The sequence below is a fragment of the Poecile atricapillus genome, chromosome 6, assembly GCF_030490865.1.
Source record: "Poecile atricapillus isolate bPoeAtr1 chromosome 6, bPoeAtr1.hap1, whole genome shotgun sequence".
Taxonomy (NCBI): domain Eukaryota; kingdom Metazoa; phylum Chordata; class Aves; order Passeriformes; family Paridae; genus Poecile; species Poecile atricapillus.
The window spans coordinates 23,646,106-23,661,952 of record NC_081254.1 but is presented as its reverse complement, the minus strand read 5'-3'; the positions used below and the strand labels follow the sequence as shown (position 1 = coordinate 23,661,952).

The 15,847-nt window shown below is 34.6% G+C and overlaps 1 protein-coding gene across 1 annotated transcript in view; it reads left to right on the top strand.

Annotated features, from left to right (window-relative positions):
• The window catches only part of KNDC1 (kinase non-catalytic C-lobe domain containing 1), a 58,391-nt gene that overhangs the window by 28,212 nt on the left and 14,332 nt on the right, over nt 1-15,847 (top strand). The window contains exons 7-15 of the mRNA XM_058842014.1: nt 6,314-6,428; nt 9,282-9,353; nt 9,456-9,517; nt 11,686-11,844; nt 12,165-12,242; nt 12,884-12,974; nt 13,138-13,300; nt 13,399-14,243; nt 14,352-14,496. Coding sequence (XP_058697997.1) covers nt 6,314-6,428; nt 9,282-9,353; nt 9,456-9,517; nt 11,686-11,844; nt 12,165-12,242; nt 12,884-12,974; nt 13,138-13,300; nt 13,399-14,243; nt 14,352-14,496 — 1,730 coding nt within the window. The remainder of the gene's footprint in view (nt 1-6,313; nt 6,429-9,281; nt 9,354-9,455; nt 9,518-11,685; nt 11,845-12,164; nt 12,243-12,883; nt 12,975-13,137; nt 13,301-13,398; nt 14,244-14,351; nt 14,497-15,847) is intronic.

Genomic DNA, 15,847 nt, shown 5'->3' with positions numbered 1-15,847 from the left:
TAGGGTTACATTCAGACTCTGTCCCTCTTTTTACCTTACCCAAACACCTCCACTGGAGCACTAACCTAGAATTATCAGTTGTATAAAGAGCCTTTGGTTCATCATAGCTCAAAAACTATAGCAAATTGAGGAATCTGTCCCTTTTTCCTTTTCCTATCTCTTCTTCCTCAACAGGTGTGCTTATTAAATTCCTACTTCAGGAGGACAGTAAATGTGGTTAAGTACCACATGGCATGGTTTTGCCTTCCAAGGGGGTTATTTGTTGTATGCATATTGAATCCTTTATTTAGTTTTTATATCCTGCAAGTGCATTCTTCAGACTCTGAGAAATAATCCATTTATTGTACACACATCCTTCTTTTTTTTCTATTCCTGCCATCACTTATGGAACATAAGAAAGAAAAAAAACATTTAAATAAGACCTATATCCTCTCCTTACCGGATTACCAGGGCAAAAGTTTAAGTCTGGGTGCATGAAGGTGGTTTTAGGAAAATAATTTTCCCCAGAATTATAGTTGTCCAAAATTTTTCCATGAAGTTAAAAGCTGTAACAAATCTTATTTGCTTTTTTGCAGCAGCATTTGAGACTGACATACAGAAAAGTAAACCGAAACACATTTTCAGTTTATTCTGCCATTCTTCTGAAATCTTTTTCTTCAAATATTTCAGCAGCAATTTAAATAAAGTGTCCTTTCAGCCTGAACAGAATTTCATTCTTGCAAACAAGTAGGCTCTTATTAACAGTGAGGTTATCCTGCTCCCACTGAATTCATAGGACAGTCACTGTGAATTAAAAAAGGTAACTCTTATTCCCTAATAAGCAGTGTTGTAATACATAGCATCTGAAATGAAGACAGCAGGATAGTGGCTCTTAGTTATATCTGAGGTTTATAGCTGTCTTTTCAATAGAAGAAACGTTTGATAGACTCATGCTGTATATTCTCTTTTTTTAGTAAATGATTCCAGCAAATGTTTGGGCTCTGTCACAGAAAAATGTTCTATTTAGAAAAATCTTGTTGGTCTTAAACAAAAAAAGCAAACATAATAAAATCTTAGATTATTTAACTGCTGTAGGGAGAAAAAAAAACCCCTTTAAATATATTCACACCTAGGCTTCTGAAATGGCTTCCTGAAATGCTGAATTTCTTGCCTTGTAATCCTTTGTTTTCTGAAGGAAGGTCATTCATAGTTAGTAGTCATTGAACTGTGTAGCAGACTCTATTGCAAGTCTTCCTAGAGAAATACAGTGGGTTAATGTTTTCAGCTTTTTTTTTTTTCTTTTGGAAAAGAGATTTTATTCCTCAGGCTTCCAAAATGTAGCAGTTTTTGCCTCTGTGTTACCTCCTGACAACTGAGGAAAAAAAAGGCTATACTGTGCTATCCCTTACATGCCAAAAGTACAGCTGCTGTCTGCTGTCTCTCTTTCAAGTTCCCATTGGCCAGAATTTTACCAAATACCTTTTTTTTTTTTAAGAAAGCCCAAGTCTGAGTTTGTTCATTTACTGCAAAAGCACAAGAAGTGTGAAGCCCCAACAAATGTGATTTCTGCCTTGTGGGGTAAATAGAAAACACCTCAGAGGATTTTCAGTGCTGCTTTTTGCTGCGTTCTCTATAACAGATCAGCATGATTGCAGCAAGTAGAGCTTTTAGAGTGGTATCTCCAGCTTCCCTTTCAATATTTCACGTTGCTTAGAGAAGGTGCAATACCAGCCCCATCCGGTTGAAGATCAACCTTGTCTACTCTGGAGAACAGACAGTTTTTCTTGCCTGTCAGTACTTCTCCAGTGGACAATATTTTTCTAATACTCAAACACTGCTTCTTATTGTTGTGTGCTTTACTGCTAGTAAGCATTACTAAAAATATTTGCTTGCTTTTGTCTGGCTACTGCAATGTATCTTGTGAGGATTTTCCTAGTAATTTTTATAGTTTTGCATGCCATAAATAAATATTTTTCACTTCAAGTTTGAGTGGGGATCTTTTATTTCTCTAACCAGTTTCATTCCAATCAGGTGTGTTTCATCTCTAATCCTTTTAAATGTTTCTCTGTGATTTAAATGCTATGGCCTTTGCTTGGGAAGGGTTAATGGGAACCTGGCAAATGCAAGTTTGTTTTCTGTTGGTCATTCATACCCTGTCAAGCATGAGAGAAGTGAAAAGCCATGTAGCTAGAGACTGACACTTTAACACTGGGGAAATAACATGAAGGAAAGAAAAGTTGTCAGTTCCCAGAATAATACTTGCTAAGAAAAGAATGATGAAAATCTTGCTTTGGCTATTTAAAACATGTCAGCATTATGTTCATAAAATAGATTATGTTTGCATAGTAGGAATGCATTACTAAATTTGGGGTTTACAATTCTGGTACCAAAAATTAAGTAGAAGATCTGTTAAACAATCTTTACAGCACTGCAAAAAAAAAAACCATAGCTTTTCCAACAAGAAAGGTTTAAAATGCAATCTTTGGGCATCAACCAGAATGGCACTAGGATGTAGATATAGGCAGTAATGGCTCATTTGGCTTTTTTTGTATTTTCTGACAAGATTTCTATGCTGTGAAAAACATTTTCTTACTTTAAAAAATGGGTAATATAATTTCTGTTATGAAAAGGTTTGGATTAGAACATAAAAGATTAGAACATAAAATTCCTCTTTAGTGCAGTTTCACTCATGATAACATATTAATGAATGTTTAATAGCAATATTAAAATAATGGTTTAAATGAAGTGGACTTATAAATGCTGAAGAGTTGTCTTGAGCTTGCTTTGCTAAAATATGTGAATAGATAAGTAACAATGCATGCTACAGATGGTTTGACTAAAAGCAATTAATCATACATTTTCCAGTACTTCTGATTTTTTTTCTTGATGGTTGAGTGAGGATTTTATTTTTAAGTTTTAGGAAATAGTAATAGCCATGAATCAGAGACTTGCACGTTACAAACCAAAACAGCCAAAGCTGAGACATGCCAAAATAAGGAGTTTTACACTTTTATGTTTACTAAACCAAGGTTCAGTGGAGTTAGAACGTGCATTGTGTTAAAATACCACGGAAGTGAGGTACCAGGAGCATTGCATTAAATACCTTTTTTTAAGGATTGAGGCTTAAATAAAAGTTGTCTCATAGCCATAGGTTGAGAAGTGTATTCTTTTTCCTTTGAATACTCTTTGAACTAGACTGCATGCGTTTTTCACCACAAATGCAAAGGTGTGATGAAACATGTCTTGTCATGTACCTTGACCACAAGGGGTAACTTCTGCAAGGTGTTAGAGGCACAAGTGCCCAGCAGGTCTGAGCCCTCAGTTTTCATCTGAAGTCTTCCACATTTCTCTTTCTGGAGGAGGAAGATGGGAATTTGGATTAGGACACTAGAAGAATGACCTTCTCTTGTATTTCGTTCAGGAATAATTAATATGATCAAGGTGAGGAGAGATGTGAATTATAGTAAGAGACAATAGCAGTAGAGGTATTTATTAGCATGACAGAAGACCAACTAGCACACAAATACCAGCTAACAATATTATATTTGAGATTTCTTATTTATTTAGAATGACTGCCAGAGAAACAACTAGCATATACATTTAAATAAAGTTCACCAACCTGTAACCGGACTACATCGGGTTTTTTCCTGACTCAGTTTGATTTGGCCATCCCATAGATGGCAGTGATTCTCATTTATGCTAAGATTTGCTTTCCCTGCATACTTTTTTCTTCCAAAATAGAGTTTTTCTGGTGCATCTTTGTCCTCTATTTTCTATGTATCATTGACACTTCTGTCTTATCATAAACTTTTGCTGCTGCTCTTAGGATTTATTCTTACTCTCCTGCTGTACCTAAATATCTTTGTCATTTCTTTCTTACTCTAAAGAGCTTGGATATCCCAGAGGCGATGAGAAATACTTTGCAGCTTTCTGCTGTATAACAAACTTCAGCCTCCAGTTTACTGCGAAATTCTTCTTTCCCTGGCTAGCCATTCATCACCTTCTCCTGGAGTGAAAGGTGATTTGTATATGCAGTAAAGGAAGTCCATCTTTCTTTGCTGCAGCTTTTAGAGCCGCTAGAGATACAAGCTTCAAGAGGAGGGATTCTCTTACAGAGATACATTTGGCACTAGTGTGTACTTACTAGCAGAAAATTCCTAAATCCCAAAACCTTCTTAATGTTTTAGTCAGTCTGAAATTTCTCTTATGGTGTCTCTTCACTCATGTCAGCTGTGCAGGGTTAATTTGAAGATTTGACTGTTCCTTTCTTTGTGCAGTGTCTGTGAGCAAAGACACTTGAGGCACATGAGAACCACAGTGCTCTGGAGGGGGAGGCAGTGCTGCTCAGGGATACTAATCTACCAACAGTATGAAGCTCTATCCTATGTGCTCTCTAATTCATTCTTTTGACTATCTATCCTTTTCCTTCCTGCTGTGTGATTGATGGCTTTTTATCAGATATTTCAAGAGCTTACTTTTCTAGATAGAGTGAAAGAACACATGGGTGAAAGAATTTTGCGCTCCAGGGTGCTTGTGATAGCAAAATTGGAGAATGAAAGTGAATCTTACCATCTGGCTTCAAATCCGGCTATGCTGAAGTTACAGATTTTTGCAATGTGCCACAATGTAGGATAGGCGAATAATAGCACCAAGTTCATTTTTGTCTCTTGGGGTAGGCAGAATATGAAACATTTTCAGTAAATCAAAAAGTGTGTTTCCTGACACACATTTCCTGATATTTTGTTTTAAAAATGTAGTTTATCTGTTTCATCTTCAAAGAATATGTAAACAATATGAGCCTAAAGTATTATGTTCTTTGAGAAGGTGTTCTGGTTAAAATTATTAACAAAGTTTCAGCAACAGAAATTAATGTCATTCTTTTCTCCATAGATTGCACTGTAGTTATTTCCATTTGTTGAGCTTAATTAAATTCAATGCAGTAGTCAGCTCATTATGTATTTCATGATAAAATCCAAAGAGCATCTCAGTAAAAGGATGAAAAATTGACTTTAGTAAATGACAGTACAGAGGCTGATTTGTCAAAGTTAATGATGTACTGCCACTGTGTGTGGGAGAGACCCTTAGTCTGTGTAGATTTTACAAATACTGATTGGGATATAAAGGTGTCTGAGCACCTTTATATAAAAGCAGCAAAACAGTTCAGAGGGGTTTGTGTTTGTCTCCTGTGCTTCAGTTCTGTGGGTTTTACTGGGTTGATTTTTTTATTTGATTGTTTTTTGTTTGTTTGGGGTATTTTTTGAGGGTAGAATGTTTGTTTTTTTGCAGAGTTAATCCTGAATTACTTCTGGTAATTCTTTTCGCTAACTCAGCCTGAAATTGACTCTCTCAGAACTTCAAATGCAAGAGAAAATGTGCTCTGCTCTTTTTAAAGACAGTTCTTTGGGTCTACTCTCACTCAGAGGTTTCTGCCTACAATGAATTTTTTAGTGTTCCTTTGGTAGATGAACCATAAAGTGGAGCTGATGTCAAGAGCCACTACTAGACAGGACCTTTTCCATTAGCACGGTTTGGTCAGGAAGGTTTGTGTGCACTACTGTAAATCTCCAATTCTTAGATTCACACAAACACACACCACCCCCCAAAAATAAAATAATACATAATAAATAAAAACACAAAATGTAAAGCATGTCTCTTGTGACACTGTGAAGAACAGTAAGCTTCCATGGAGCAGTGTCTTTGTCACATTAAGGTGTTATGCCAGATATCAAAAGCTAAATTGATAGTCAGAAAAACAAATGCTGTTGCTACAAATTGAGCAGCCAGTGATTAAAAACAAAACAACGTGTGGGGATTTCAAATAAACCTGTCATTAATTCTATCAGTATTAACATCTTTCACAGAAGAACAAGAGATGTTGATGAAATCTTTAAGGTAAGACTTGTAATGCAACTGTCAGGGTAAATCAGGTTTTGAATGTGGGACTGTTTTGTTGATGGCAATCATTTGAATTTTTTATGTTTTTCAGTCTAGGTGTTGTCCCTATAATTATGTAGCTGTTTCATCATAAAATATGTCTGTTACACAGTGGATATTCTATGAGTCTTTCCTTAGTGTGGTAAGAAAGACCTTCCAGACAGCTCACTTTTCCTGAAGCAATTAAGAAACAATTATTTCATTTATAGTTAGCTGACTGTGCCATGCTTTTTTAATAAATAGTGTTAATTCATTACTGGTAAGTGCAATAAATTTATTTTCTTGTTACTTTTTAAGTTGAGTATGTTTTATATTAGGATTTACTTTTTTTATTGTATTAATAAATGTTTTTAATTGTGATAATTTTTATAACTTACTGCATCCTCACTGTTTTTTTCAGTGGATCTCTCTAAAAGTCCTGTTGTCCTGGTATGGTAGGCCTCTGAAAGACTATGAACTCTGGGCATTATGTCATGAGTGTTTATGTACTCTGCAGACTTGCATAGATCGTCCAGGTATAGTCTTAATTATCATAAAGTACTTTCCCTAGTTATTTATATTCACTGTGTTAATGTTTCCTTTATTCTCTTGACTGAAAGGATCTCAATTTTCATTTTGTGTGCAGAAAATAATAGGCAATATTTCTATTTTGACTCTCAAATTGTGACAAAACTCAATTTGGTGTTTTCTTCCATATATAGATGAATGTCTGTTTTTTCTCTTTATTCTGGGTTTTGATGGCTTTTGCAGCAGAAATGAATCTTTGGCTTCAAGCAGTGAAACAAATTTTAGACCTTTTGGGAATGGAGAATCTGTACTTTGACTTTCAAAAAAACACTTGTGACTTGTATCAAGCAGGAGGAAATAAGTTTTACATATATATATATGTAAACAAAAAACTTCCACTTTTGCCTGGATTTCTTTGTGACAAATGACTCCTGACATATTTTCTAAAGTACAGGGCTTTGTCATTTTAAAGTACCCAGGATCTCTTCACGGTGTTACTCCTTCCACATCCCCTATGCTTCAGTTTACAGAAGTAAACTGAGAGAGGGAGTGGGAACTGTCTGTTGACAAAATTGGAATATGTTGTGTGTGACTCAGGAGAAGACCATCCTAGATTTCCATGGACATTCTGAATAATAATTTAGCTTATACTAATGATAAATTTTTAGAAGTTCTGATAAACAGAGCAGAGGCTTCAGTTATTTTGTTTCTATGATATAAAACTGCGTAAGAGGAAATAAGCCATAAATGTAGATTCTGAGTACTTTAAGAATTGTTACCCATAAAACTACGTATTTAATATATCTTGTAACAGAAGGATTATTTCAGTTTCATAGCATGTTCCTAATGTTTCTGAAGGTTTCAGATAACTGCACATAATGGCTCAGATTCTAATGTAGTATACTTAGCCAGCCTCTGTTACTGCACTCACATGCATCCGAATACATGTCTTAAAAACACTAAAAGTTGTCATCTGAACCTTATGTACTCTGTAGAAGTGAATATAATGATACAAACCACCAAATGGATGACATCTTACATAAATTCTGTATTTGACAAAAAAAGCTACCTTGAAGTTGAATATTGGTTTCAGATTTAGAACGTTTCTGCAAGAGGATTCTCTGCCTGTTCTGAGGAGAGTGATGCATTGTGGAAAGGTTTATAGTGGTGTTACTACTTCAGTGCATACACACACACATAAAAAGCTCTCTCAACATTCCTTTTGAATAATACTAAAGGTGAAGCTGACACGTATTTTGAATATACCTTGTAAAAATATCCTTTGTCTTGACAATGGTAGAGTAAGACAGCTGATGAGTCATGGTTAAATACATGATGCTGGATTACTTTTTATTTATTCACATAGACGGCCTTTTCCTCCAAATCCTTCTTTGATTACACTTGTTTCATTATCCTAAGCAGGAATTACTTGCCTAAGAAAACATATCCCAAAGCTAGCCTCTTCCTCACGTATTTGTTAATTCAACTCTGCTACAGAAGTTGTTTGTAACCTCCATTGGGACTTGACTTAATTCCTCTCCTCATATCAGGGGATGTTGCTTACATGTTGCTCATGGGTGATTCAGGGAGCCCAGGTGAAGATTGTTATTTTACTGAACAAACTGAGATCTGGTTTGTGTGAGCAGGGCCAGGGGAATTTACTGCTGACAAAGACAAGTGAGTGTGAAACTGCCTCTGCAGAAATAACCAGCAAAGGTTCTCATTTGGGAAGCTTTGCTTTTCAAGATATATACTTCAGGTCCTGATTCAATATTATTGAAGATAGTAGACAAGCCTTTACTTATGTTAAGCATAGTGAATAATTTAATTTTAGATGCGGTTTCTACAGGTAACTAAAAAAAGCTAAAGTGTTACTGCCTTTTTGTCTTACTTTATTTCTTTCCTCTTAGACCTCATCAATTAATTATTTATTAAGAAATTAATATTTGGGTGTATCTTAGACATCTTTAATATTTTATAATTAATACATTTAATGTTTTAATCTTTTACTCAGTTTAAGAATCTATTCTTCCAGTACTCTGTTTTTAATAAGAAAACAGTGCATTTGATGGTACTTGAGAAACAGAGGACTACATTATTTGCCAGTTGGCTTAATATATTAAAACACATTAAATTAAAATGTGCTTTGAAGTTAGCAAACAGATAGACACTGTTTTGCCACAAGATTTTCAACACCCAATTTATATGATATGATCTCATTACCTTAATGTTAAGTTCCTGAAGACCTTAGATCATTTAAAATAGTTTTAGAAGTCCATTACTTCTTTTTTAACAATGGAAAATTTCATGGCCTTGCAAATACCAACCTATGTAACATTACTTCCCTGAGAAAGTTTGATTATAACTGTTTGGGAAAAACTGGGCTTCGTATCCTGTTGCACCTAGAGTAGTTTTGGATCTGTCCACATGTGTGTCAGCTTTCTCCAGACTATGACCCCCTTTTTTTGTGGAGTTGAAGGAGGAGAAGAGAGACTTAAATTCCTATGATAAATTTACCACCTTTTATTGGTACTTTGTGAGAAAACTAGAGTATATCTACCTATTATATTTTTGTTTGTTTTGTTTGTTTCTTGACCTTCCTTTTCAGTGCTGGGCATAAAGAGAATAAACTTCCAGTTTCTTGTCTTTGTTCTACAGAAATTACTTTGAGTAATTACACAGCTACTGTCTCTTTACTGGTTTCTCTCTGTTCTAGCATGAATTTATTTAAAGCATCAGTTATTGTAGGGTAATTTCTGACACCGTAAATTCCTTGTTAAAATTATTTATTTTTATTAGTGCTAAATAGCTACCAGAAGGAATACTTATGCCTTGCCCTTTTGTGGGTTATTTTTTTGCAGTGGTCTTATGTTTGGACTCTGTGCTGATTGACTGCCATGGAAGGATCCTCTTTGCTGCTCCAAAAGCTGAAGGTAAAATAAGACATTGCATGCTAAGCTTTCATTGCTTTGCAGGGGAAGTGGAGAGGAAAGCAAACATCTTACCTTTTGTTTCTGATTTCTTTTCTCATTTAGAATCTTGTGATGTATTTTATTTAGCTCCTGAAATTGAAGAAGAGGATGTAGATACTGAGAAGGTAATGTGGTAGGTTACTTTGTATTTTATCAAAGGACAGTTTTATTCCTGTGCTAGTAGAAGAAGAAAGCTAAACTCTTCTAAGGTTGTGTTAATATTTCTCATTTCTCCCAATATTTCTTGTTTATCCATGGAGATGTTTTAAATATATTGATCTCTCATAAAATTAGTTGCTTCTGTAATTTTGCCTTCCAGAATTCTTGGAGTAACTGCTGAAAATCTGTTATTCAGTGGTTTTCCATAAGACTTAGTTTTTTCAGTTTGTTAGCAGCAAGACTTTGAAGTTATGTTTTCACATTCTGAAGGTCACAGTAAGATCAGTGTTTTAGATTGTCTGGGCAAAAGCCCAAACTTTATTCACATTCAGAAGACTGAATAAAAATATTATTACTAGTATGTTTTTACTGTGGAAACATTATGAACGATGTCTTTTTCCAAAATAGTTTTCTTAGAGCTTTTTTCCCTATAGATAAAAACCATAAGGAGCTTTTAGAACGAAGATAATAAAAATGTCAAATAGCAGGTGAATGTGTCTCCACTGCAACTACTTTTGAATTGCAAACTGTACCACAGTGATCTTAAAAGTTAGGGGAACAGAATTTACACTACCTTTTTGTTATGTACCAAGAAAAGAGATTAGCTAATATGTACCTTGTGTCACATGAGTTCTTTGGAATTAGACATAATAATCATGAATCAGAAAATAAAAGTTCATAAAAATCTACTGAAACCATTCAATTTTCTGTAAAGCTGTCTGTAACTAGAAAATATATTGATATCTTTCCTAAAATTGCTTAAACTGCTTTGATCCAATGTGCGAGTTTTTCAAAGGCTTCAGAAGCTTAAACAAACCCTGAAATATAATACAGCAGTTTCACCAGACAGTAGAAATTAATAATCCTAAAGTCTTTGTGTTTTGTTCATTTTCTATAGAATATCTAAAGTAATCTGTTTCCTTGTTTTTTTTCTACAACATTACATAATGAAAAAGTTGATGGGTTTTTTGCCTTTTTCCTCTTGACTGTATAACTTTCTAGTTATGAACATCCAGTTCAATTTATGATATAGGAACAAAGACTGCTTAGTGCCAGTCACAATAACAGGAAAAAAAACTTTCTTTGGAGGATCTGATGGCTTGGATGGCAAGCTTTTCCTAAATAAATAAATTTAGCATACCCTTGGAGTTCTAAGCATAAGGTGAAGGAAATTGTTTGTATTTTGATTGAGCTGCTTTATCCATTTTGTACCTATTAGTAGTTTTTGTTCAATACTTCAAATTGAACTGTTTATAAGACTGTTTTGTTTGTAGTGAACTTACTTTGTTTTGTTCATTGCTGTTCACTTCTCTCAAAAGAGTGCCAGAAAACATAGTTTTATGGGAACACATTATTTACCGCTATTCTTAGGGCACTGAGCCTTTGTAATATCTTTCAGAGGCAACATAAAGTGTGGTGCTTTAAATTTCTTAAAATGGCATTTATAGTACATGCTAACATATGAAAGCTAAGCATTAAGTGGACTGAATCTGACTCTGAAAATTGTAATTCTTCAAACAAAACAAGAAAGCTGGTAAAGACCAAGTCCTTTTCAAGGTCCCTCATTGGGGCAACTTCAATTGGTGTAGCTGCAGGTAGCACAATAATTCCTAAAATAAATATGCAGTACCTTATTCTTCTGACAGGTGTAATCTTCTCTATAAAATATGACTTGTGCTGGGTAGCTTGTAATTACTTTGTGCCACTTACTTGCTGAATTATCATGACCTTTTTTAAGTAAATTGCAGCTGGCCTGGTTTTATGGTAGAACTCTGAAGCTTGCAGCCATCTTTTTACATGAGAAAGGAATTCTTCAAAATGGTTCTTTAGTACTTTTTTTCTGAATAATTTCCCTAGGTAAAGAATAAGACAATAAATTTCTGTTGTTCCAACAGTAGAAAAATAGCTACTGTTAATGGCCCTACATGCATAACTAGATTTTGAAATAGGCTGGGATTTTCATCAGCACCCTCAAAACCCAAATGTAATCTGTATTTTAAAAGCTCTAGTAATTATTTTTTTCTTTATTGTTGGCGGGATATGGGGGAAATTTTTTGATAATTTGCTGAAATTGTTTTTGAAGTGGAGGCTATTTTTAGTCTATTTAAATCTTTCTTGTCTCTTATACCAATAGGTCTGTGTTTATGGTGTTGCTGCAGTTCTGTGGATGGCTGCAAAATACAATGTTGCACTGAGTCACAAACTAGTATTGCCAAGAAAATTTAAAAAACTACTTCTGGATATGGCAAGAAAAAACCCTGAAGAAAGACCTTCTCTAACTGCTGCAATTAAGGTTATTAGATTTAGTTGTGCCTAAAGTCTCAGTGTTTTTAGAATAAAAATAATTACTTAATACTTGTAATAGACTGATATCTAATTAAATCATAACTAGTCATTTTGGGTTTTGTTTTTAAAGTTACCTCCTTAGGGACACGGAGGGGTGTGTTTTTAATTTATATTGAAATTATCAAGGTACTTGGACAAGGTTCATAAGACTTCCTAAACTTAGATTACTTCTAATTGACTATTTATCTTGACTGTCCTTGTCCAAGAGTACCTCACTTGATTGAAAACTTACTTACTGACTGAAAATTACAATTTGTTTTTTTTTAGACATGCAATCATTATTTACTTGAAGAAGGTATAAACAGCAAAAATATTTTGATATTATTGGGTAAACCCATCTTTAAGGTAAGACTGCCATCTTTCTTTAATTTTGCATGTTTTTTTAATTCTGTAAATGTATTCCAGTAAGATTTTGTTGCCTGAAAGTGTAGCTAGATTTCGGGTTTTGTTTTGTTGGTGTGATTTTTTTTTGTTGCTTTGGGTTTTCTTAATGTATTTTCAAGTAGTCTATAAGTATTGCCTTTTCCTAGTTCTTGCTGTTGGAGTGATCACTCCACAGACTGTGATGCTCTGACTCCACAATCTGTATGGGTGAAGGACAAGTAATTAATTTCATAATCTCTTTTTATTTACCATCCCACAGAAGAAATTAATATGTAATTGTTGGGTTCTGTTTGTGTTTCAAATGTGTGTGTATAATGCACACAGGATTCAATCAATCCATGGAACTGAGTTTGTTCAAAACTTTGATTACCTTCAGGTTCTGGTTTAAAACACCAAATTATCATGATTTCTAAACAGTTCTATGAGTCCTTAGACCTCTGTATGTAATTATTTTAGTTCCTGTCCTTGGCATGGCTAGGTTATTGCTTTGTAATATTCTAGATGTGTATGAGGATCGGGGTGTTTTTAAGCAATATGCTGAGCAGAATTTGAACAAAGAAAATGCTAATAACACCAGTTTGGGCTTCAATGTTTATTTTTAGGCTATTGAGGAAGAAGTTTTGTCTCAGGATCACATTGCTTTTGAATTTAAAAATGAGAAACATGAAATGGATCCTTCAACGTCAAGTCTAGGTGAGCAGTCAGGCTCTGACACGTTTACTCTGGTTTAGTATTCTCTAGTTCAGTTCTCCACATAAGATTTTCTCAGTTCAATATGCAATTGTTTTTCTAAATTGATTGTTACTTACTTTGCATTTATATTTTACATATTGATCATCTTTCTTTTTGCTTTTAGGATTTGTGCCTTTTACCAGTGACAGTAAACTTGTAGCAGTTAAAGGACCAGTACCATGCCAGATTTCACTAAACTGTGAGAAAGCAACATTACCTGTTGCATTCACCTCTCCTGCAACTCACTTTAAGCCTATTGTTTTGCAACAAGATCCAAATATAAGAAAGTTAGTATATCTTAAAGCAGAATAAGTTAAAGCTTAAATTTCATTGTTAAACCTATTTGAATTTTCCTTTAAAAAAATCTTGGGTTTTTTTTTTTCAGAGAGGTTCATGCACCAGTTTCTGACCAATTCAAGAAAGAGACAAGGCAAGAAAAGCATATGAGCCACAACAAATCAGGATATATAGAGAACACTGAAAGCTGTGGTATTGATGATGCAGGTGTTGTTGAAACTGTACCTGAAACACTTGAGTGTGATTTACAAGTTCCAAGCCACTCCTTCCAGATGTCTTCAGAAGAGCAGAACTCAGGCAGTACATTCACTTCTACAGTTAGGTTACCATCACCATCTGATTCCTCACATATTCTACAAGAGAAGAGTATTTTATCTGACGATCCCTCCAGCTCTTCAGCTTGTCCTACATCTCCTAATTTTCTTCATATAAATAACATCATTCTCAAACAGAACTCAGAGAAAAGAGTTCTGACATTTGTACCAGTACATTTGGCCGTATCAGAGCAAATACCAAATAAGCCTCTTCGCTCGAGAATTGCTTATGATTGCTATCACAGTTTGCCAGTGCTACTTTCAAATACTATGGCAAGTTATAAAATGAGCATGCAAGCAGAAAATGATGCCTCCCTTTGCAGTGTGCAAAGTCATGAGACTACTAATACAGAGAACCAGTTTGATGAAAGTAGCTCAGTTATTCAAACTGACTGCCAAGAAACTGAGTGTGCTACCAGCACAGACAGTTTTTTCACTGAACAAGAACACACACCATGTACTTCAGTGGATAAAGACAGTTATAATTTCTTTGATGACAAAGTCCTGCCCCATCAGAGCACAACAAGTGACACTTTATTACAGGAAGTGATTCATCTTATACAAGAGGAGTTTGCATTTGATGGTTATTTAGAGAATGGGACTGAAGTTTTTGATATGGGTATGTGCATTTTCTTCTGTATATTATTATCATTGATTTGTAAGAATATTCCTATTAATTCTTTTTCTCCCTCTTTTGTTTGTTTCTGTTTCTTTTATTTTAAACAAGGTAACTTCATTTTAAACTTAAAGGAAATAAAGTTTGGTATGTTCTCTGATAGAATTTGTGAAAAATTTTGTGACCTCTACTGGGATGAAAAATTACTGGAGAATCTCTATCAGGCAGTAAATGGAGGAAGACCTTCACATTTATGGTATGTGTTTTTCAACTTTTTCCTTCTTACAGTTTAATTTAATGCTTTTATCCCTACTTCATAGAAGCAGGAAAGAATATATGTTTTCTCTTCGGGTATTTGTGTTTGTTTCCTGTCAACTGTTAATTTCACACTTGGAGATTTTTCAAAGCTTTTTCCATGCAAGTAGTGCTTAATGGTTCAGTCAAAAATATTTTCTACTACACTTGTCTAACTCCATCTTAGGAGAGCTGAATAATGGAAACCAAATTCTGGTCAATATTGATTGCAACCATTGATGGAGAACTTCATAGTCTTGTTAGGAGATGGTTTAATCAGAAGTATGTTGTTCCTCCTGTTCACTTTGCTTATTCTGTTCGGTATTAGTTCTTTATATATCATATAATAGAATATATATAAAGTTCTTTATATATCATTCTAATCACACCCAAAAAAAGGAAATTAATTTAGCTTTGCTAGAAATGTTTTGCTTAGCTGGCTTAATTTGACTGAGTGTTCCTCCTGGCACTGTTTTGTAAGTAGCCTGTTAAGTGACAAAAACCAGCTAAATTTATTTCTCACTTTTCTTATTTAATCTTCAATGACATATGTACCCACCTGAACAATAATTTTAAGATTCTTGTTTTACTGCAGCCTCCAAATGTAGCACACTTCTTATAAGAGCTTCTTGCTGAAGATTGTTGAAAAAAAGTCAAAGTTAATTTGGGGGTTTTTGGAACTACAAATTTGAAGTTTTGGCAAAGAAGCTTAGTAGATACAGTTTAGAAAAACTTCAGTGTTGAAAGGCATATAATCCTTACAGCAAGTTTCAGAAATCATAGATTATGACCTCCAAATACCCAATCTTGGTATGCTGGTCTATTTCCCATTTGGGTTGGAATTTTTAAGGAGATTCTGAAAATTGGTTGGAAGTTAGACCCTTGGTTCCCTGAAGTTCAATGATAGGGTAGGAGAAACCTGAGCTGCTGCAGTGGAATTACGAAGATGTATGAAGGGTTATCCTGTATATGAACTTTTTGTTACAAAGTAGTTTTTGACAGTGAGAGATCATAATTTGTTATCCAGAGAAAAATACAGGTCTAGCTTTCACATCACGTGCAAGGCCTGTCTTAAAATATTCCTCAGACACTGCTTACTTAACATTAGTTTGACAAAGGCTGTAGCAGTTTTTCAGTGTTAGCTTCTTTGATTTAAGATTATGATTCTAACTAGGTGTGACTTAGAGTCAGTTTTATCCAGAGGATGAATCCTGAGTGAAAAGCCCACTACAGTAACTTGCAGTCTATAGCTATGCCTGGAGTTAGGCCTTCTGGTTGTGTGTGCTCTGATACTTCTGTTAGAGTTTTGCCAA